Source organism: Peromyscus californicus, unplaced genomic scaffold (genome assembly GCF_007827085.1).
Source record: "Peromyscus californicus insignis strain IS unplaced genomic scaffold, ASM782708v3 Scaffold_20__1_contigs__length_68692818, whole genome shotgun sequence".
NCBI lineage: Eukaryota > Metazoa > Chordata > Mammalia > Rodentia > Cricetidae > Peromyscus > Peromyscus californicus.
Window position 1 is genome coordinate 20,963,201 of NW_026294503.1, and position 23,878 is coordinate 20,987,078.

General features: G+C 40.5%; 1 protein-coding gene across 5 annotated transcripts in view; it reads right to left on the minus strand.

The window, feature by feature from the left end:
• Positions 1 to 23,878, minus strand: part of Enpp2 (ectonucleotide pyrophosphatase/phosphodiesterase 2) — a 114,345-nt gene that overhangs the window by 29,367 nt on the left and 61,100 nt on the right. For all 5 annotated transcript variants that reach the window (XM_052747819.1, XM_052747815.1, XM_052747818.1 and 2 more), the window contains exons 9-13: positions 22,726 to 22,781; positions 17,561 to 17,626; positions 16,650 to 16,722; positions 10,136 to 10,244; positions 3,480 to 3,605 (exon numbers count right to left, since the gene is read on the minus strand). In XM_052747819.1, the coding sequence (XP_052603779.1) occupies positions 3,480 to 3,605; positions 10,136 to 10,244; positions 16,650 to 16,722; positions 17,561 to 17,626; positions 22,726 to 22,781 (430 nt within the window). The remainder of the gene's footprint in view (positions 1 to 3,479; positions 3,606 to 10,135; positions 10,245 to 16,649; positions 16,723 to 17,560; positions 17,627 to 22,725; positions 22,782 to 23,878) is intronic.

Sequence of the window (23,878 nt, forward strand, 5' to 3'; positions counted from 1 at the left end):
CACTGCAAGATGCAGGGCTCCTCGTCTAAAAGGGAAGTCCTCCTCCCGTGGCAAAAGAGTGCCGCTGGGTAACTTGCTTCATGCTTTCCCAACAGATCCCCGGGGAGCACCCACTTGTGTTCATTTGCAGTTTCATGTCAGAAACTGAGCAGGTCATGTTTAGGGGGTCTTTTCTCATCATTTCCTGTTTCTCTACAACACTGCACGATCTTGGCGCTTTCCCATGCAGCAAGTGAGTAGTTTCTGTGGTGGTATCATAGGTCTAACGACACAGGTGAGCCCCCCTTTCCAGCTGCAGGCTTACATGTGTGTGCTGCCTTGGTTTTTATGACCAGGAGACAAAGACTATTTCAGCCTACACTCAAAGTAGCTTCAAGAGCAACTATGTAAATGAGGGGTGTGTGCATACTGGATCTCATTGTCAGGGTGCCCCTCTGTGGGGATGGTGCGGAAAAAGAGATTGTAGGTTCTTTGGGTTTTGTTTTGTTTTCAAAAAAAAAAAAAAAAAAAAAAGTTTGCCTCAGTATGTCATTATAGAATCAGGAGAAGAGGAAAAGCGGTACTCAGAAGAGACCTGGCTTTCCCAAGGCAGCCCTCCCAGGGACAGCAACATCAGCAGAGCTAGCCTTGTGTGCATCACTCACTGTTGCAATCCTCAGGGCTTGGTGCTTAGTAAGCACTCAATAAACAATAAAACATTTATTGGTATTTGTGGAAACTGTGGGTTCCCTTAAAGTATACACATGCACACACTAAATCCTATCTTTAGAAACTTAGTCCTAAAGCTCTGAAATCCAAAGGTAAAAATGTCCATTTCATTCTGCGTAAGTTTTAATAGCTGCATGTAATGGAAAGTGAGCAAGTGGTCATGGCAATAATAACTGAGTCCATGCCGTGCACCCGTTTCTCTCTAAGAGCTCTGGAGGCACTTTCTCTCTGGTCATTCATAAGGATACCAGAATACAGGGCCAATCAGAGCCCTCACTCAGCCAAGTGGTTTTGGAAGGTGAAGGAGCTTGCACACTGGAGCCCCACTAAGCCAGCCATGCTCTGAACTTCTGCACTCTTTGGCCTTGTGAATCATAGTCTTTATGGGGACTAAACAGAAGAAATGCATGTCCTTTGATAGGTTAGAGCATTGGTTCTCAACCTTCCTAATGCTGCAGTCCTTTAATATAGCTCCTCATGTTGAGGTGACCCACAATCATAAAATTATTTTTGTTGCTACGTCATAACTGTAATTTTTCTACTGTTATGAATTGTAATGTAAATATTTCTAGAGACAGAGGTTTGATCAACAGGTTGAGAACTGCTGGTTTGGAGAAATCAAAAACATGGGACAATCTCATTCTCAGACACATCCTAGACAATTCTTAGGTAAAACCAAAGGCATCTGCTTAAGACACCAGTCCTTCAGTCTAAATTCATCATCATTTCATGCTACTCAGCCCGTTTTGAATGAGGAAAGGGTGGTGATTAAGAATCAGCAAATTTGGGCCGGGCGGTGGTGGCGCACGCCTTTAATCCCAGCACTCGGGAGGCAGAGCCAGGCGGATCTCTGTGAGTTCGAGGCCAGCCTGGGCTACCAAGTGAGTTCCAGGACAGGCGCAAAGCTACACAGAGAAACCCTGTCTCGAAAAACCAAAAAAAAAAAAAGAATCAGCAAATTTACTGACTGGCCGGATGGGTCAACCTCAGCTTCATTCCCAGGGCCAACATGCTGGACAGAAAAAACTAATTCCCACAAGTTGTCCTCTGACATCCACACATATGCAATGGCACATGGCATTGTTGTACATCTATGCGTGCATGCATACATACATACATACGTACACATGAACATAATAAATAAATTTAATTAAATTTTTAAAATAATCAGAAAATCAGGGTTCTAACCCTAGCTCTACCATTTACTGTCATCCTCGGAGCCAGCTCCTTCAACCCCCTCTCTGCCCTTGATTTCCACTGTCCATAAATACAATGGCAGTATATATCATGCAAGGATACTGAAGGGACTTACTAAGAATGTGTTGATACTCATCTGAAACAATAAGAAAGCCAAGACCTCGTCTTTGTACTTAACATAGAGCTTTGACTACGGATTAAATACAATGTAATTACGTTTACACAATCTCTCGTTCAGTCATCCCACAATCCTTACTCTACGCATGAGGAAGATGAGGCACAGTGTGTTGAAGAGGCTTGTCCAGGGTCTCAAGGAGAACCTGGAAGAGCTGCAGAGTGAACAACAGCAAAAGACCACCACTGTGCTCTTCACCGCCAACCTCACCGTCTCTCCCAAAACGAATGGAGAGCACAAATATTTCATTAGTAGTAATACAGTTCCACAGGTCCCCAACAAAGCTGCTCATCTGCTCAGTCTTCCCATTACATTTACCAATGTCAGAAATACTTTTTGAAATAAAGAAATAAGCAAATTCTTACATACACCTTCAAACACAAGTGCTGAAATAAAGAGGTATCCTTTAGGAAGGCTCGCATCCAGTCCAAGAGACCAAAGATGCTGAGGCCACAAAGGACAGAAAAGGACATGGAAAAAAGTAAGAAACACCAATATTTTGTTGATTTCACAACGTTGACCCTGGAATACGTCCCATTTGTGTTGACTTAGGAACATAACTTAGGAAAAATTTGGGTTTCCAAAGCTTTGAGCTTAGTGTCAATGGTTTATTATTCTGAAGGTTCTATTCAAAGGTAGCATGTCTGAAGTAAAACTATATATATTTAGAAACATACAATAGATGCTCATAGGAAAATGCCCTTATGTGACATAATGCCATGTACAATTAATATACACAATGAAAAAAATTTAAAGAATTAAAAAGAGGATCCATGTGGTTTTCAAAATCTAGACAGCAGCAAAACAAAGTAAAAGTTTGTGTTAGTGGCATATCACATATCACACCCTCAGCATGCTAAATAAGTTAAAAATCTCATAATTCTTTCAGGGTTTCTTTTTTCAATTTCTAATTTTTCAGAATAGTTCACAATCTCTAAGAATGTAGTATTTTTCCTCTCATGAATTCTGTACATCACTTTGACAAAAGGAAAGAGCCAGGAGGTACTGGGGAACTTTGAGGGTACCACTCTTGGTTCTGTCAACCCTGGGACTCTACCTTCACCAAAGGGACCAGCCTGCCCTTGAAACCAGAAAATTCTCCCCTATAAATAGATGGTGTAAACATGCTTCAAATTGAGTGCAATTTCCAGATGATAAAAACAAGAGCAAATGTTCAGTCAATGACACTTTATGCCAGGAACCACTATAAACAATCCACATCAGTTAATGTCCAAAAGAGTCCTCATAGATAACAAGTCTTTAGCATCAGATGAGAAAAAAAACTGAAGCCCAACTAGGCTTTCTTGCCCAACTAGGATTTCTCTAGCTTCAGAGAACAAGTCTTACCTTTCCCATTGATTATTAGTTGAACTACTTAACGTTTGAAGAACCAACTTACATTTAGGATTATTGCTAAATTTGGATCGAATTCTTCCTAAAGTTCCAGGCACTAAAGTGATGTCATCCACGTTAGTCAGATAGTTGCTCAAGAATTCAGTTCTGTCACATGTCACGTCTTCCATTCCTATGGGGATAGAAAAGCACACATACACACAAGTACTGTTAGATAGTATTAAGGTTAAAATCCTAAAACACTCACACAGACAATGAAGATGGCATTTTAATATTTCTTTAATTAGATTATAGTAACCTAATAAGAGGAAAATTCACCTTTGAGATTGTTTTGATGTGAAATCTTTCTCCAGATGTTTATTTAACCATACCATCTCATATGCAGGAGGAGGATGAAAATGTGTCACCTCAATTATTATTTTGAGTTATTGAGCAAGAACAGCAAGGCAAAAAGCCATGTTTGAGGGCCAGGGAGATAACTCAGTGGGTAAAGGTGCTTGTCCCCAAGCCTGACTACATGAGTTTGATCCTTGAAGCCCATTATGGTATAAGGAAATAACGGACTCCCACAAATTACATAATTATTCTTCTGACTTCTACTTGAGTGCTACACCTCTCTCTCTCTCTCTCTCTCTCTCTCTCTCTCTCTCTCTCTCTCTCTTACACACACACACATACACACACACACAATAAATAAATAAGCAAATAAACATAAGAGTGTTTGAAAAACACAAGCTATTGACAGTTGTTATGAAAAACATTCATTCATTAAAAATAGGCCCTATTCAGGCGTCTCCATGACTGGTAAGGTGACCCGCTGATGCCCCACACAACCCAAGTCAGAAGCTCATTATTTAATAAAAGGGGGACCTGTAAGTCCCTGGCACCCGTTTTAGGTAACTGTTGCCTTGCTTGCGGATCTTGACCTTGATAACCTCCCTATGCTAATTCCCTGCCAGGTTCCACCCTCCTGAATGCTTAAGGGAAGTTCCTTGTCTGTGTATCCTGAATAATGGGCGTTACAGCTTAGATGCAAGATTGTAAAACATCAGTAGGGAACTTCTGCCCTCCGGGGTTCTCCCATTGTGCTGTAAGCCTGTATTTAAGACCTCCTCCCTCCTTCAATAAATGACATTCGGCATTTAAAATTAAAATATATATATATAATTGAATGAATACTGCGAATGTAATCTATGAATACCACAAATGTGATTAATATCATGAGTGTAATTAATGAATATCATGAGAATAATTTAAAAAATAAAAAAAAATTTAAAAAATAGGCTCTATTGAGCTTGTGGAGTAGGAATTGCAAGTCTAGGACCTCTATTCAATGAAGGGGGCAGAAGGGGGACTGGAAGGCAGGCACATGGCTCTCAGGCAGGTCACAGGGGTTGGTGGAGTTTCCAGCATGTGTTTATGGCCTCTATCTTGAGAAGGGAGGTCTTTGATCAAAAAGATGAGTAGAGTGAGCAGTGAAAGTCTACATTCCTGCCTAAAAATGGAGGTCAATGGCATGTGGCAGGGATGAGTGTAACTGACTGTGTGAATCTGAGGTCCCTTTATGAACATGGGGACACAGATAAGGTAAGGAAGGCAGTAAGGAATATGTGGTCCTTAGATAGGTAGGTCAAAGGGGTAGTTTCACCGTATAAGGTTCTTTATAATCACATTTCAGCTGTTCTTCTTAGTATACTATAAGCAATTTTTATACCAGAAAATATTTATAACCTTCAAGCAATACTAAACAGGAAAGATATTAAACATTTCTAGAAATCAAAATGTTGGGAACAATTAATACCACAATAAATTGTTTATCACTCATGACAAAAAAAAATAAACAAATGGAAAAAGTAGACCCTACTGCTTCAATCTGTTTCTAGCAGGATAAGAGAGAGGGTGGCATGAATGATTAGAATATGCACTCACACTTCTCTTTTGCAAAATGTCACTTCTGGAACTGGAAAGACGGCTCTGTGCTTAAAAGCACATGTGGTTCTCGAAGGGGAATCCGAGGTCAATTCTTAGAACTCACGTCAGGCAGATTACAACTGCCTGTAACTCCAGCTCCAGGGGTATCTACACCTCGGGTCTCTGCAGCATGCGCGCGCGCACGCGCACACACACACACACACACACACACACACAGATACACACATATTTAAACAATGCCATTTCCTGTTCTTTTTCCTTCTAGTACATCCCCTATCTTAAGGATAGAGTCACGACTCCTCACTCTATCTTCACTGGTGGCCTTTGGTGTTTACTGACAAACAATACTGGCAATAAGAAATGAGGGAAAGAAAAACAAAGTCAGTTCAAATGACCACCCAAACCGACAAACAAAATAATGTGCAAAGACAAGTGGTAAACAACATAATTACAACCGGAAGTTAGCATCTTCCACACAGAAAAGATCTAGGGAGGGATTTTTTTTTTTTTTAACTAACTGATATTCCTTCTCGCCTTCAAATTTGTCTTCTGCCTTCTAGGGGAATTGTCAATATTTTGAAAAGTAATTTAAATCTTAAGATTATACTCTAGCAGCTCTGCAGATCTAAAACTCATAGAGATCTTTATTGACATTTTTTTTTTTTAGAATTCACAAGATGACCCAGCACAATGAAAGTTTACAGTACAGCTGGTGTCAGCCCACACACCTACGGTGTGACTCTCTGAACTTCTAGTTATCTGTAGTAAGTAACAATCCAAAACATATGAATGGAAAATTCCAAAAACAAATAACTTACAAATTTTAAATTGCCCTTCTAAATAGCATAGTGAAACTGACTGCTATCCATTCTGTTCCATTTTTCTTAAAACTACGTCATCCTTTTAGCCAATGTATCTACACAGTACCTAAGAGAGATCATATTCAGATAACTTTTTAAAGCATACTCTCCTGATCGATGTGTTTTATCGCTAGCGATTGTTGTTAATTTCTTACTTTGTCTAATTTATAAATTAGATCTTATAATTACAAGTGTATCAGAAAAGGCAGACTTACAGGGTTAAGTGTTAACTGCAATCGCAAGCATCTACTAGGAGTCATACAACACATTCTCCTTGGATCAAGGGAGACCATTGAACTACCTTCCACAATCTAGTATATTAATATTCTCCACGAGGGAAAATAAATGATTCTAGGAAGGGTCTTAAGGGTTTAGAGCAAAGAAATGTAATCCAGAATGATCCAGATCTGGTACAATTCAAATTATCACTTTTGGGGATCCTGGATCTATCTCTTCTTTTCTTTCTAAAATTCTTTTTATTATTGTTGTGAGTATTCATCACAAGGGGTGCTACAGTGTACATGTGGAAGTCAGAGGACAGCTTGATGGAGTCAGTTCTCACTTTGTACCTTTCCACAGATTCCAGGGAATGAACTCAGGTCATCATCAGGCTCACCTAGCAAGCACCTTTAGTCACTGAACCATCTCACTGGCTATTTTTTAGTTTTTAACATCAATTGGTATGAAGAAGGAATAAAACATATTTTAACAGATCACACTCATGTTGTGTTTTGTTAAAAGTTTTTCCTTTCTTTCATTTTTTTCCTGAGACGGGGTTTCTCTGTGTAGTCTTGGCTGTCCTGGAACTCGCTCTGTAGACCAGGCTGGCCTCAAACTCACAGAGATCCTCCTGCCTCTGCCTCCTGAGTGCTGGGATTAAAGGCATGTGCCACCTCCGCCCAGCATGTCTTTTCTTTTAACATTGAAGCTTTCAGGATGAAAAAGTTAAAATAATGAATAGCTATGTGTGCTAGTAAAATGTTACCCCAGAAAGGGGAGAATCTGCAATTACAAATGAATGGAAGATGGGAAGACTCTAGTTGCATTTCAACAGTCACTTCTGTAGTTCCAACGCTGAGTAATCTCCCTAGGCTGCAGAAAGCATCAGGTGCATGTGCCTAGGGTTTCTCTAGACTCTCCTCCCTTTCCCTCCAGACTGATTTCCCCTGTGTGGAGTCCGTGTTTTCGTTCTGCAGATGAGGGAGCTGAGATTTGCAGAGGCAGATGGCATACAGAGTGCACAAGAGTCATGGTGTAATCTGAGCGCCATAGAAATTCATTCTGCCAAAGCCCAGGGCCTGCCTGAAACTGTAGGCAAGATACCTTTCTAAAGAGAGGTGCCCTGGCTTTCCTGAACCGATGGATCCATTCATTTCAGCAATCTGCACATTGAGAAAGGGTTTTACTCTGCCTGTGACCTTTATGGTGCTCTGACATGTGACTCACTGGGACAATCCACTTCTTAGATATCTGCCTCCGACATGTGAGCAAATGCTCTCCACACTTCTGGGCAACTTAAATTGAATTAAGAGTGTCACATGCTCCAATTTCCACCCTGTTTGCAGCTTTCCACTAAGCCAAATGAGATGAGAATGATCTTGCAGAGGGTATCATTTAATCCACTCAGGGAAGCAAGTTAGCGTCCGCAAACTCCACCCCTTGCCCAGTTCCTCAGATCTTCTAGAATGCTCTGGAAATAAAATTTCAGGGGCCAAAATATAACTAAGGAGATTCCCAAACTACTATTAACAGAAACGCCAAGAAGTCAATCAATTTTGATTTGTTATTTTTTTGTTGTTGTTTGTTTGTTTGTTGTTTTTTTCTCTCTACTAGACGGGAATGGCCTCAAATTCCAAGGTCATTATTATAGTTCACAGTTTGATAGTTTCAGAACATAGGTAGCACTCTCTAGAACCGAGTCTGCATGTCTATGAATAAACATGTTCTCTGAAAATCAAGTTGGTGCTGAATATGAAGCTCCCTGCCTGCGAGCTAGATTTCAGAGGATTGGAAGGTGCTATGTAGGCTGCTGGGCTAAATATTCATCAACAGTCTTACTCAGCTGTGAACCCTGTAAACTACACTGACCAATGTGGCAAGAAGCCCCAGGGATGTAATAGTGGCAAGAATGTTAGGAAGACAATCAATTACTCTCTGCCTGGATTTCAGGTCTGCTCTACAGGAGGAAGCACATGACTGGTACTGTAAACCTGGCCAAGAATACTCAGCCGATGAGTTTACAAGCCCTACTTACAGGGGTAAACCTACTATTATTACTTATCTAAGAGGACATAGTACCTCGGTGCCCTCTAAACTTGTATTTCTGTATCCGTAGATTAATACAGCTTTCAGATCTCACCAGGGTATTTTCTTTGTGCAATGGGCAACAGTGAATGCAGGAAACTCACAATGCGTCAAAATGCAGAAAGTTGCTGGGTGGTGGTGGTGGTGGCGGCGGCGGCGGCGGCGGCGGCGGCGGCGGCGGCGGCGGCGCACGCCTTTAATCCCAGCACTCAGGAGGCAGAGCCAAGAGGATCTCTGTGAGTTCGAGGCCAGCCTGGTCTACAGAGCAAGATCCAGGACAGGAACCAAAACTACACAGAGAAACCCTGATTCAAAAAAAAAAAAAAGATGCAGAAAGTCAGTGTCTGTGGGGTACTCAGCCATAAATGGAACATCTGTTATCACAAGCCTTTCCCCGAGGCTCAGCGACCATTGCAGAAGGCAGGGTGAAAAAGCACAAGAGCTAGAGATTAGAGCTAGGACAAGAGAGAAACAGTGTCTTCTGGACGTGACAGGACCACTGCCCTCATGAACTCACAGCACCTGTGGTTGCCTGGACAAGATCAAGGCGGTCAACATTCCGTGATGAGTGGAGAAGGGGTCATGAGCCCCCTTTCTAACTGAAGAGCTACTGACAATTAATGAGTCCTAGGGGAGGGAGAGTCAGTTTTCCTTAAGGATGTGTACCCTGCTAAGTTTACCATGTTCCGACAGATGGCCCCGCAGTCATGAATATATGGGTAGCACAAATTGCACTTAGTGGCTTATCAAAAAAAAAAAAAAAAAAAACATAAGGATGGGACGAGGTGGGGAGGTTGGGTTGGATCTGGAAGGAGTTAAGGGGAGGGCTGTGTGTGTGTGTGTGTGTGTGTGTGTGTGTGTGTGTGTGTGTGTGTAAAGAAGAGAGGGAGAGCAGGTCACTTCCTACACTACTTCTTCCTACACTACTTTAATGGTCTTGTCTGTTGAGGCCTTGATTTGGGCCTCGAATTTTCTCTGAGAACTCCAGGAAACCTTTTGACTTAAGTGTCATATCTTTGACAAGACCCCTACATCTCTGCCTCCTTCAAACATTTACAATTACCATTTTAACCACACAGACTCTCTGGGCTCCTGTTGGAGATGAGGGTCACAGAGGCAGGAGACTGTCACATGCTATGTGGAAGTCACAGAGGAAGTCATTAACGTCATGTGTCAGTTGTCTGCAACACTGTAATAGGAGATAGAGTTTTGTAGAAAGGTCTCTCCTACAAAGAACATGAGGATGCAGAAATCCCTGGATCTCTCCAACTTTTGCATCATGACCTAATTTCTTTCCCTATTCTGAAGCAAAGAAAAAGATGTTAAGAACAGAATTTTGGATTCTGAGAGCAGCAATTCCTTTTCTCAACACCCTAGAAACCTTCTATCACTTATTTGTTAGTTTATTTGTTTGTTTGTTAAGACAGGGTTTACTCTGTATAGGCCTGGCTGTCCTAGAATACATTCTGTAGACCAAGGTGGCTTTCAAACTCACAGAGATCTGCCTGCATCTGCCTCCCTCCTGAGTGCTGGGATGAAAGGCCTGCACCACCACCACCCCCGCAAAACTTCTATCTTAATAGCGAAGAAGAAAATGAAGCCTTACCATGGTCTCCAACAAAGATAACATTCACACACCGGTGCAGCTTCAGTTGCTTCAATCCGTCCATTAATTGCCCCACGGTTTTGTCAATCTCCCTCAGAGGATTTGTCATCTGCAAAAAGAAAGTTAGTCCTCACATATTTATTTACATATTTTTACCTTTTGATTTCCATAGGTCTTCTACCCCTAGAACGTTCTGGAAAAAAAAACTTCCGGCCCAGAGGCAGAGTTTTGTCTAGGGAATATTTTCTCACCGTTTTCTTTCTTTCTTTTTTTTTTTGAGGAAATAAATAAAAAAAACTCTCCTTACTCCATGCATTTTTAAATATTTTGATGTGAAATATCACAAATTGGTGAGGCAAATTCTTTTTGCGGCACAAAATGGCTTTTCTAAAATGTACATGCATTCTTTAAATGCAAGAGTTGTAAGAGTGAATAGAAAGTCAGACGGAGAGTGGAAAACCCTTGTTCTCTGTATAAAATCTCCAGACTTTGAACTATGTCAAAAAAAAGAGAGCGGCTGAGGGAATCAAAAGCATTAGATTTAGAGGTTAAAACCATCACCTCCTGGGAAATGAATTAGAACATTATTAGTAGAATAGGATTCATCACTTATTCCAAAGACCCTAACTGCCAACCTCAGAGCGTAACCAATTGCCTGCAAATAAAGCTGTCTTAAGGACAGGCTACTGCTTCTCGACTTCCTTCTTCTCAAACAGATTGAATAAAAATCGACAAGAATCCTCACAAACAAAAATGAACCACAGAATTTGTTCTGTTTAGACTGATGAAATACAAACCCCCAGTTCTACTCTGAGGACTATTTCCAAAGCCCAAGAAACTTAATCCACCGTCTCTCGCTGTAGCTTCAACAGGAGTCCTGAGCGCCCACGCGTACACAGGATTACCTCCCTAGACTCATCCGACGATGCAATGGACAGACTTTTAAGAAACCTCCCATCAGACATTTCACAGTAGTTTAGATGGATTTCACAGCTTAGGTAACAAACATTCGAGATAAACAAGATGCAAACAAAAGACCTGAGCATCGCTTCCAATCAAATACATTACGGCATCTGCCATTTGAATCTGCTCGGATGATTCAAGACCTTTCCTTGTAATCCTTTCATTCATGAAACGAGGTGGAGGCCTTTTTTTCTTCATGACAGGCGTCAGCATTCCAAATCACAACTGAAATTTGCAGAATGAGATGTGCCACAAAAACTTGAAGGGACTAACAGATGTGAGACTAAGTGGTATTTGTCTGAGAAACACACACTGTCCTCCAAGATCCGTGTCTAGACATAAAAACACGAAATGCATAACACATGTCTATCCTTGGCACTGAGTTATTTTCCTTTATTCAATGGGACAATTCAGGTAAAATCCAGAACCTACTTCTAAGCAATCGGGTTCATAAAGAAGAATATGCCTCAAAGGAATTTGAAAGTTTTAAGGAAGTGAATAAGCAAAGGTTCTTTTGAATGTAAATGTTAAAAGTAAACCCTGTTACTATGATTCTGAGAAAAGCATGCAGCTCTATCTGCCCATCATTTTCTCTTTCTGGCTATTTCAACTATTCCTTCGTCCACAAAGACCTCTGCTGGTCTCAGAGACAGCACACCACTCATGTAAGTCAGCATTTCATTGAGTTCTAATCTATACTGCTTTAAAAGACACGCCCTACTACCTTCTGAGAGTCTTGTTAAGAGGCAGCACCACCAATCACGGTGACTTTTTTTTTCCAACAGAAACAACAGCCCTACAAACTTAAATGACAACATCCGTGTGGAGTCAGCTAACTTGAGAGAAGATCAAAGACTCCCTTTTTTTCCTGTTGTAAGGAGAGTTCAAGATGTTTTCACATCACTGTTAACCCCTAAAGGACCAGATGGCCCTCGACTCAAAGCCAAAGACAATGCACCAGGTTTCCTAAACCTTACCCAGACTATTTTCAAACCAAATCACCAAAGGCAGCCTTCAAGCCAGACCTGCCCGCCACAGAGGTTTGGAACAGTGGATAAACTTACTTTGTCCTGACGAGTTTCCGCTGCATAATGATCCATCCTATGTAATTTTCTTCTTCTTTTGTTTGGAGGAGCAATTGGTCTTTCCTGTCTCCTCTTAGGGGCAACTTTCCTCTTAGGTCTTTTAGCCGGAGTAAGAGGTGAGTCATAACTACTCTCCTGTGCTGGCGGATAGAGATGTCTGCACTCAGAAGTCGTCTGTCCCTCTGGGCCAGATAGCAAAGCTCATACTCTCCCAATCTGGGGTCAGCAGAGTCTGAGTTAAAAAAACTAAGTTCTCCTTAAGGGAGAACACATTGGAATGAGGGGTGATTCAGGGCCCTCTATAGAGAGAAGCCACTGACCTAGGTCTCAATGTGGTCACAACTTCAGTGCTGATAGCAGGATATGATTTCAGAGGATCTAGTCATGTAGGTGCTTTTGGCTGAGAAGCCCATGTATGGATACATCTGAAAGTGATATTAGGCAAATGCCATGACTCCTGAGCTGGGGATAGACTGTCCCTTGGTTACGGAAAGCTCTCTGTGCATGATATACTAGCGTATAACCAAGCAAAGTCAAAGTCACTTGGTCACTTCAAGATGAGCATGAGGTTCATGTAGGTGGTTCGAATTCAGCAACTGAGGGACATCTATCTGATCACACCACCAAATACATTAGAGGGCTCTCAAGCTTGCACTTGTTCAACCAAGGACAAAATAAAACAGAAATAATAAACAGTCCCCGTTGGTCCTGAATGAACGCATACACATCAGGACTTTCAGCCACAAAGAGGAACACAGGACTGTGTGCCTAGAAATCCTCTTTGAAAATGAGAGCTATCAAAAGTCCCTGAGATTTCTTCACCAGGGTAGAGAGATGAAGAAAGCCTCCGCTCAGACTCTTGCTATGGGAAGCCAGCTCCCTGTCTGAGGCAACAGTGGTTCTCTAAGCACTGTTTGGAATTCCAGAGAGCAGTAACATCTAAGGAAGACCCCCCCATGCTGGAGATAACCAGCCCCTGATTTGCTGATGGTGCAAAGGTGAATTAAAGCAGCAGGTCCTGCTGTCTACCTAACTACCTTATCTCTTGGCAGGACTGTTCCAAGAGCCATTGGGATGCAGGCAGGGGCAGGAAGAGGAACAGGGTTAGTGCCACCAAGGAGAACATCTGCCATGCGGTTGCTCTGTTCCCAGGGCAAGCGGCTGCAAGAGCACTTTTCTTTCTGTCTCATCCTCTCTCTCCGGCAGAGCAATCAAAAGTCACAGCCCCGTAGACTTTGGTTCAGTTTGCTTTGGTTTTAATGCTTCTAGTTTAGGCAAATCTCCATGAGAAGAGCAGGGAAAAGGAAGAGGGTTTTTCCATGTCATAGTCACCGAGTACATTCCGCGAGTGCTCAAATCTGCCCATCGAACTCTAGGCCATTTGCAAAGGACTCCAACATTCCAAAGACGCCCAAAGAGAACCCTTCCAATTGCAGCAGGTTAGAAGAGCAGAAGAAACGGAGTTTAAGCAAACTGAGGTTTCATCCAGGGATTACAAAGGCATGTTTCTCTTTCTTCACATGTTAGAGGTAGATGAAAGCTAAGTTTTCACTGACCAGCCATACTTCAGCCTGAATTTAGAAGTTTTAGCCTGAGGTTATTCAGAGGATGGGAGGGGGGGGCGCAATCTTCCCTGTTTTTCAGAAGGATTCTTTACCATCTGAAGGTAGGGACCAGCCAGCCAAAGCTCTGCCTCTAGGCCCAGAAGAGCAGCCGAACAAGAGGTCACAGAGAAAGCAGAGGTCAAAGAGAAAAAAGATTGTGCCAATAATCAAAAGCAAGCATATTTTGAACATTCACCATTACACTATGAAACCAGGAGCAGTACACCATTTCTTGAAACTGTTAGCCCCGTGTTTGGCCATCTCAGTTAATAGCTTTTGAGACTCACCCTGAAAAACAAGTGTACTCAAATATTAAGCAAATAAACCACAAACTTCAATTGAATTCATCTTACTGTGCCATATAACTCTTTTGCTGTTTATATTCATTTCAAATGCAAATTTTTTCTTATTACTTGTAAAATGGTATGCATTAAAAACAACCTTTCACCTAGTGTGTGTAGTGCTCTCATGCATACTTAAGATCTATGATGATACATGGGTGTATATAAATATATGTTTATATATATAAAAATACACACACACACACACACACACATATATATATATATATATATATATATATATATATATATATATATAAACACCAATCAAGTTTATGACACAAGGAAGGTTTTGCTGGCTTGCTTTGGTTCTATTTTAAAAGCACAAAACCATTTTGTTTTGATTTCAGTAGAAGTTAACTTAGAACCATATGGAAAATAGTCGAAATCTGAAAATGTCCTTTTCTTTATGAGAAGAATGTGGTCAGGCTATCATATACTCTAAGGTATACAATTAATAATGTTTACCCAGCAGATAGGGAAGAAAACTCCAGCTACAAGCATTGTTAATACTGAAAAGAACATAATAAGAATACTTACAACTCTTAATTCAAAAATACTATGCAGGGGAAAGGCTTATATGATTATAAGCAATTATGGACATAAAAACCATCATTATACCAAGTTAAAGTATTCGACACTTGCTTCATTTAGTCATTGCTCAGCACTTCAAAACAACCGGGTTGTTTCTTACTCAAAATACATCTACTTTCACAAGGTAGCTGTAATGAAACTACACACATCACAAACCCAGAGACATCCCTGGAAAAGAACACTGACTGCTAAGCCGTGTGACTCAAGGTAGCAAACGTGTTATAATCCATGTGTATTGTTAAGAGCCAGCTCTTGCCACATAGATGGTGTTTCCTATCATTTGAACACGGTTATTAATAGGTGGCTTTGTTCATCCCAAGGAAGGTTGGGTGGTTCTGTGGGAAGAAGTTTCATGGTCTGTGAGTCTACCACAAATCTTCCACTTACCAAGGAACTTAAAGAAGCCACAAACCTCTTTAAGTACCAGACTCAACTTTCAAAAGAATGGCCATATCAATATCAGCTCCTGTTTTCTTCTTTTAAAGGATATTACTCAGACAACGTTGGACTTTTTAATAGAGCACATGGAACTAGTTAGGTGTTTAGTGGGACGGATTTTTTTTTTTTGACATTTTAATAAAATCTAGTCCCTTTAGTTCATTTTAGATTAATATCAAGGAAAGTCTTCCCAAAGATAAAACAGCCATCCTTCCTTTTTTTGTGTTTCATGTATGCAGATGTTTATCTTGTTTTATCATTTGCGTTTCATGATCCTGCAATAGCGCTTGAACATCAAAAGAATGAAAGAGGCCCAGATTTCTATGACTTCCGTGATTCAAGACCAACTCTGAATGGTTTCAGATAGCTAATAGTTTCTAGTGCTTAAAAAAATTCATCCAACACTGAATTGATGTTAAAGTATTCAGAAATCCTCAGGGCTTCTTGGTATTCACTGCCTTTGTTTAGACATAGAGAAATTTGCTCAAAACTGCTTAAATCAAGATACGTTTATCTGCATCTCTAACATATCTGTATGCTGAACACAGTGAATTTAGTTAGAGCAATCATGCCATCACAGGCTTCCAGAGAATTGGAGACAGTACCCATCAACAAACACTTTTTAAAATAATTTTCTCAGCTCAAATCAAGTTTTACATTGTTGTGGTAACTTCTGTGCCCCATGGGGGAAAAATGGAAAATATTTAAAATGTTTTAAAATTTTGACTTGTAGACTTTATTGTATTTCAAATGCTCTATACTGAAACGTTAGAAAGCATTTCCTCTTAAATGAATAAAACACAATAATAGTCAACCATTTCCTGAATGTGAACTTATAGTGAACCATGCTTTCCAAGCAGATTGTCTCCTACTGGGATGGCTAAGTGTGACCAGGGTGTGGCCAGCTCCACTAGCCACAAGCCTCAAGTGGAGAATCTCTCTCATTTCAGAACTCATTTTACCTTTGGGGGTACTCATGGTTTCACAGTAGGAACATCTATGTCCAAATAACCCATTAAATGTATCTCTACTAGGCTACATGTCAGGTTAATCACACATGCTAAGGCTCCCAGGCTGGCAAAAGAACTTCCCCTCTGTGAACTGTGTAACCATTTGAAAGGCGTTGAAATTCAGTTGTAATGTCCTGTATACCAGAGGTTTCATAGATTCCTTCGGTCCTAGCCCATTGCTGGCCAAACCTTCACCTTGTTCCACTAATACCTTCAAGGCTGAAAATCCCCCCCATTTTCCATAACATTGTGTTTAGGATGTTTTTATACCAAAGCAATCTGAAATGAAGTTCCTGGAAGAGAAACAAGTATATTTAAGGTTTTCTTTTTTTAAGTTTTCTGTCTTGAAATTATTTGACCTTGTATACGCCTTGTAGATTTGAAAACTCCCAGACTTTGCATAAATTCTGAAATAAAGTTTTGGACATTCGGTGTCCCAGCAACATGGGGTCTTCTCAGGCAGACGATAAATTACTAACCTCAGGGCCAAAAGGGCCATATTTGTGTCCAGAGAAATCGGGCTGCTCAGAATAGAAAGCATAAACTGAAGGCCTGTGGGAAAATTAGAACCAGAGTCAACCCCAGGCTACACAGAGAACTCCATATCACACGTTTAAAAAAACCTCCAAGAGGGTCAGGGGTACACAAGAAGGCAGTAGGAAGGAAATAAGAAGAAACAAAACATTGTAACACACACACACACACACACACACACACACACATATATATATATATATATATATATATATATATATATATATGCAAATGCCATAAAGAAACCCATTGCTTTGAATGTTAACCTAAAAAAATTAATTTACAAACAAAATCCTTCTAGCTTAGTTAGTCTCCCACCCACTATTAGTATTACCATGGAAAATTTTTACTTTCCATGACTTCTTGACCTATCACTCTACACCTCTACACCACTCCCCAGTGTGGTAACTGCAAGTACCACTTCAAAAGACTAAACGTCACAATGAAAAAAACTGAACATCACCGGAGATTCTGATCCTTCGGCAGCAGAATCCAGTAATCATCGCCACAGGCCATGTAATATGTGGGACTGAAAAAACTGACTATATTCAGGGGAACACTCAGCCTTAATGCCTTCCAATCCTTGAGTTACTGCTGATCAATTCTGTTATCAAAGCCAAAAACTCAATTCAGGTCTATTGAAGTCACCAAGATTAACGGCTGGAGTAATCCACGTAATTAAATGGTCCCCAGTAACTCCAAACTTCTAAAGGAAATAATGCTTAATAACCGCAAAACTTTTAATAACATCAATCCTTGGCTGTGCTTCTATGTCACAGTCCATCCAATGCTTTGTCCAGCACTAGCCCAGAATGAAAAATACTGAAGAAAGAAAAGGACAGATGGGAACAGATACCTCTCATTGTCTGGTAATGAAAGCCACTGGAGGATGGTTAGGATTCTCCGCTCATGAGGGATGGTCCTGGAAGGGTGCAAAAACAAAGCCAATCCTTAGGTTGCATTTTCACAAACCCACACCCCAAGCTTCTAACACCCAGGCCAACGCCCTCTCTCGTCCCCACCATCTGTTTCCACTTCAATGCGATGAAGGGCCCTCTTTGGGATTAGTGTCTAAACTTTCATTTCCACCCCCCAACCTATTTTATTGCTCAACCCCTTCTATGAATGACTGGACTGGAAACTCTGATTCATGACCAAAGTGAAGAACCTATCTTGCTGATCAGAAACTGTGCTACAGGCGGGAAGGACCCTGGCTTTAAAACCAGTGTTGTTAAACGGGTCAGGCCCTTTGCTGTGGCAGATGGCTTCCGGCACCCAGCTCTGGCTGGCAATGTGACTTCCGCGGACCTCAAAGCCTCCAAACCTCTCTGAGCCTCAGTTTGTCCATCAGAATGATAATGATAACAACGAAGAACGTCGCACACCGAGTTGCAGGGTGAAGTGAAATAAAGTAAGGGAAGGGCCCACCCAGTGTGCCTAACGTATAGCAGGTGTTAAAAGAAATTATTATCAAAACTAAAAATAAGTCATATTTTATCAATGATCCCAGTTAGATAACCATCTGCCTCCAAATAGCTATGACTTTGAAAACATTATTTAACCTCAAACTTAAAGTTCCTTCTCTATAAAATAATGGGTTAGTGGAGGTACTCTTGACATTTTCTTCTAGCTTTATAAAAATCTGTCAAGAGCAGGCACATATAATTATGAGACTCACAAAAGGGTTATAATCTTCATCCACAAAGGTTTTTGTGTTTAAGTTACCATTCCTCTGTTGAACATAATTACCCTAGGCCTGGCAGTAGCATTATAAGCTCTTGGCTAACACAGGATGGCATCCTGGGCTGAATGCTGTTAGGATGCTCGCAAGCTAAGCAATATTTTGACTTGAGAAAGAGTCATTTATTTTGTCCCAACAAGGAACACAAAATGTTCTTCTGCTCTAAGATCAGGCCATAGAGGCAAATTCATGATGAATCCAAAGTAACACTAGTTTCATCGTGGTAAGGAAAATTATTGGGTGGGACGTTTGAACCTTTACTCTTCGGGAGAACATCAGCAAGAGGGCTGGGAGAAAGATAAATCCTCAGAAACAGGGTCAATGACTAGGGCTACAAGGCCTCTTTCTGCCATCATCACCCATCCCACTCGCTCAGCGTGGCTGTCCTCTCAGGATTTGACACCACTCTAGAAACCTCTCTGTCTAGAGATGTCCTCTGAGACTAGAAAACCATGCTTACTGTAAAATAAGTCCTGCTGTTAACATATTCCAATGGCACTGAATAAATGTGGCCATGCTTATTATATCCTATAAATGAAATAGAAATAGACTGAGCAAAGCCAGGTTAATCACTTAAGGAATTTAATCCTTTAGTCTTAGAAATCTGTTGTATCTGAACAAAATAATGTTAACTGCATGTTTTGAATTCTTTCCTAACTTATATATAAAAAGAAACCAATGCCTCGGCCCATTCATGTTACCTTATTCCTCACCTACCTGAAAGCTGTTTTATTTTGTGTGTGCGGTATCACCCCACAAATTTGGATTCTGACAAGCTCACTCCTGATGTCAGTGAAGAAATACAAGGTAACAGAACACATGTCAAGCTAACAATGCTCACCTTTTAACCCCCTTGCTGCATGGGGCACTTGAACAACTCTAGAGAATCAAAGACACCAGCCTGGAGGACAGAGTGCCTGGGTTTGAATCCTAATTCCTATAAGCATTGATGATAAGATTTTGGCAAGGTACCTATCTTTTGATGCCTCTGCAAAACACTGGTAGCAGTATCTATTCATAAGGTTATTGGAAGGTTTCAAAGAGGTAATGTTTGGAAAGTGCTTTAAAACAGTTTCTGGCTCATAGAACGAGGTTAGGAAAATACTAGTTTTACAAGATCAAGCCAATCAATAGTCCAAGATGGGCGGGGGGTGGCGCTGACCAGCCTCCACTCCTAACTGAGGAGCTACTGACAGCTGATGGCTTCTAACGGAGAGAGTCAGTTCTCTCTGAGGTTGTGAGCTCTGGTTGGTCAACCACGCTGGATGGCCCCACATCCATGAGTACATGGGCAGCATCAAGAGCATCAAGTAGACTTGGTAGGTAGGTTAAAAAAAAATAAAAAGACATGAAGTTGGACAGGTGGGGAAGGAGGGGTGGATCTGGGAGAAGTTGGGGAGAGGGTGGGGAGTTAATACCATCAAAATATAAGAAATTATCCAAGAGTTAAGAGTTAATAAAATGTTATATTAAAAAAGAAAAAGTCTAGTTTATATAACCATGTACTGGATTTTGAAGTCTATAGAGAGGATACATTCATTCATGAAATAAATATTAAAGGTACATTGTGATTTAGACCTGTATATAAACACAAAGATGCAAGATTCTCCCACCAAAATGACTGTAGTAGAAGAGTCATCCTCCTCTACTCGGGATGGAAAAGCAGAGGATTATTGTATCACTTCTTGAGTAAAGCCACCCCCCACAGTGTTGTGTGTGCTACAATGAAGACTCTGGAGGTCTGTGTTCATCCTTAGTGTGTCCTTGAACACAGCATTTAACAATTCTAAATCTTAATGTTGTCATCTTGTAAATAAGGAGTTGGGCAAGGTGGTCTCTAAAGTTTTCTATGTGTCTGGAAATAACCTCACAGATTAAAAAAAAAGAAGAAGAAGATATGGTCAGTCAGATAGTGGTGGCACATGCCTTTAATCTCAATAGAGGCAGGTGGACCTCTGTGAGTTTGAGGTCAACCTGATCTATAGAGCAAGATCCAGGACAGCCAAGGCTACACACAGAGAAATGCTGTCTCGAAAAACAAACAAAAAGACACGATCCTGTGGTCCTTAACCATTAGTGTCTCAAATACAGGGCAGAGAATTGCAATAACCTGATCAAGGACACCAAGTATCTAAGCAGCAAGGAAAACAAGACACGTGCCGTTGTCTTCAGCACCCTGACTGAAAAAGAATTAATCTTGAGACCAAGTACAATCTTAGGACACAGTCGCAGAAAGGAAAACTGAAAACGAGAAAATGAAGAGCCAAATGAAGTACTGGTGACAGGCTACATTGTCTAGTCAGCGTTTAAAGAGATAATGAAAATAAAAAACAAACCAATGTCGGCTGTTGACTGTTCTGTCTGTACCAAGGAACCTAATAAAGCTCTCTAAGAAAGGTAACTCAGTCTGTCTCCACAGTACCCTTATTATAACCCCTATTTAAAGATAAGAACATTGATTTGTTGAGGTATTCAGTCCTATGCCCAAGACCAGGAGCCTCATAAGTAGCAGACCTGGGACTGCACTCAATCTGAACACAAATACATAATGGGAATTACTGCCTCTGAGAATGAACTGAAACAAAAGAGTGAAATGCAGTATCAGCTGGGGATGATTTTGAAATGAAATACTGTCATTTAAGAAGCAAGAATGAAATTCCAGACTGCAATACAGAACCATATTAAAAGAATAGGCCTTTAAAGTCTAAACCTATGGTTTGAATCTGGTTTTTATTTAAATTTAAAAATTTTCAGAATGGACTATATGTAGATTCCCTTGACATCTATTCCCTGGGAAAAAAAGGAGAAGCCTGATCATATTTTATAAAGTTATAAAAAGCTTCAAAGCAGTGAGGGTTGGGAGTAAATGAGCCCACTCACTTACAGGACGTGGAGATAAAAGAATAGCTAGGGAAAGCAAAGACATCTTGGGAGCACACAAAAGCCACCTCCTTATAAATGGTTTCAAATGGGTAGAGAAAACTGTCATTCAAAGCCAGAACACTGGGCCTTTTCAGGGAAACTCGGCAGCACTTCCGGGGGGTAAGGGAGCAGACTAAGTATTAATTATGGTGTTGGCCCCACTCCATTCTGCTGGGGGAATGAGTTGCCCAGCAGAATTCCCGCATACATCTGTGAGAGCCAAGGGTTAAACCCTGAGCTGTGGAAGGTTAACTTGGTAAATAACAGGCCACTTGACATTAAACAGCATCCATTCGAACATAGCCATGCTCGCCCCTCAACTCAGAGAGCTCTTTAAAAGAGGAAAGAAAAAATACCTCTAAATCGGTACTATCTTAGCTTCAGGTCACCCAAAACAATCAACGGAACCCTTCTAATCTGAAGAGGCTGCCTCTATTCCTGAATTTGGAGTCTGCAGAAAGCATCATTTTGGATCAATCTTAACCCATGATTGGTCTCACTCAACACACTGCTGCTCAGAGAACAGTCTAGATTTTTTGTTAAAGCATTAAAAAAAAAAAAAGCAGTCATGGAAACAGCTTTAGGGGGTTAGGAAAAAAATGGAAAGACCATCACACTGGGAATAAAATCCCCATGAAAGTCGAACCGGGCCCCTTTTCTTATTTAAGAAGCCTTAAAAAGAATCAACGTTTTTGAGAATTTTATCAGGTAAATTTCATCTGAAAGCCTGAAAACGTCTATTATTAATCTCCAGTTACTTCTGCAGGGATAAGCAGTCCCGTTTTCTTACTGGGAAAATTCGAAAAGTTCGGTAGGAAATGGGATTAAAAAATGGAGGCTTCCCCTACCCAGGTCTACTGTGGAGAACTTCCAACTCTAGACCATTCCATCAGCTTCCCAACTGCCTGAGGCTGCATAATATGTTCAAAATTGAGAATCAAAATAAATAAATACAATCAAAATAAACACAATAGTTTGTAATATATTTATAAAGACTGATAACAGAAACTGCAGTGATAGTCTAAGAGGAATACACATTCCTGGGCAAAAAGTTACCAGAATAAAGGTTAACATGATAAAAGATCTAACGGGTAGGTCAAAGAGAAAATCGTTCTTAACTGAGGGATGGGATAAGAGAGAAGAGAGAGAGAGGATGAAGAGAGGCTGAGAAGGGAAGCAAAAAGAGAGAGAAAGAACCTTTGAGGAAAAAAATGCCTGAAAAGTTACTTCTGAATCGATAAATTCTCATCAATTTGACATGTTTACATTTAGCTGAAATGAAATTGACCAAAATCATGTTTCATAAATTGAACCATAACTGTAATTTTATAAACAATGACAAAATAAAGGTAACTTACACAGACCAGAAGAATGTTCCAGCTCTCACCCCTTGCTTGGTGGCTGTAATCCATAGCTAATGAGGAAAATAAAAGAGGCTTATAACACATTCTGAGCTCTGGTTAAAGAAGAAAAACACTCAAATACATTAAGTCTGATACACTGTACTCTATTCGTGTGCACCATAAATTTCACAAGATTTCCAACCATTTTTTTTTCACATCTGGAAGTCAGACTCATTATATCCATAAACATTATTCAGTACATATTCTGCAAAAAGCCTCAAAAGCCTTGCTGTGATGCTACTGACTTTTCAAAATTTTATTTCATCCCTAAAGTCTCTCTTTTCTATACCTGTCTTTCCTGATAACTGTTTTAAGCATTACTTATGTGGTGGAATTCTGCTCATCAAAGGATGCAGGGATTGACCATATGTGTCTTTTACTACTGATGGCTTTACAGAGTGGAGTCTCAATTTGGTACCCAGATGTCAAAAATCTTTAAATCTAGCTTGTCATGTTTGACTTTAAACTAGATGAATGAGGGGCGGGGGGAGAAGAACTAAAAAGGTTACTTTTTAATCTATATTTTTATATTGTTCATCTAGCTTTTTTTCTTCTTTTTAGTAAATGGGGTTCTAGGAGAAAGTACATAGGATAAGTTGGGTGAATGACGCATTCCATGAAGAATGTTTGTAAATATTCCCTGTAAACCAGTCATTGATGCACGTCTGCAATCCTAATCCTAGGAAGTCTGAGGCAAGACAACAAACCTAGGCTACACGATGAGTTTTTGTTTTTTTGTTTTTTAATTCTAGCTCATGCTGATAAGTGAAAGACGAAGGAGTTCAGAACCCAGGCTTTGCACCTTTGCAGCCTGGACCTTGACCCCTGTTTCTGTCACTTAACAACGGCATGGTCCTCCAGAAAGTTACTTCATCTTTTTGGGCTTTGGTTTCCTTCACAACGCAGATGGACTTTTCCAGCACATGGGATGATGCTACATTTTAATGAGTTAATTCACTGAAAATCCTTAAACCAGTGTTTTAGCATTGGATAAACAGTCTGTTTCAGCCTTTTATTATTGCACAATAGTGAAAAAAATCAATGGAATCCATTGACCCCAGGAGCATTAAAAGCAGCTTACAGTGGCAAGTGTCCCACGAGAAGCCTG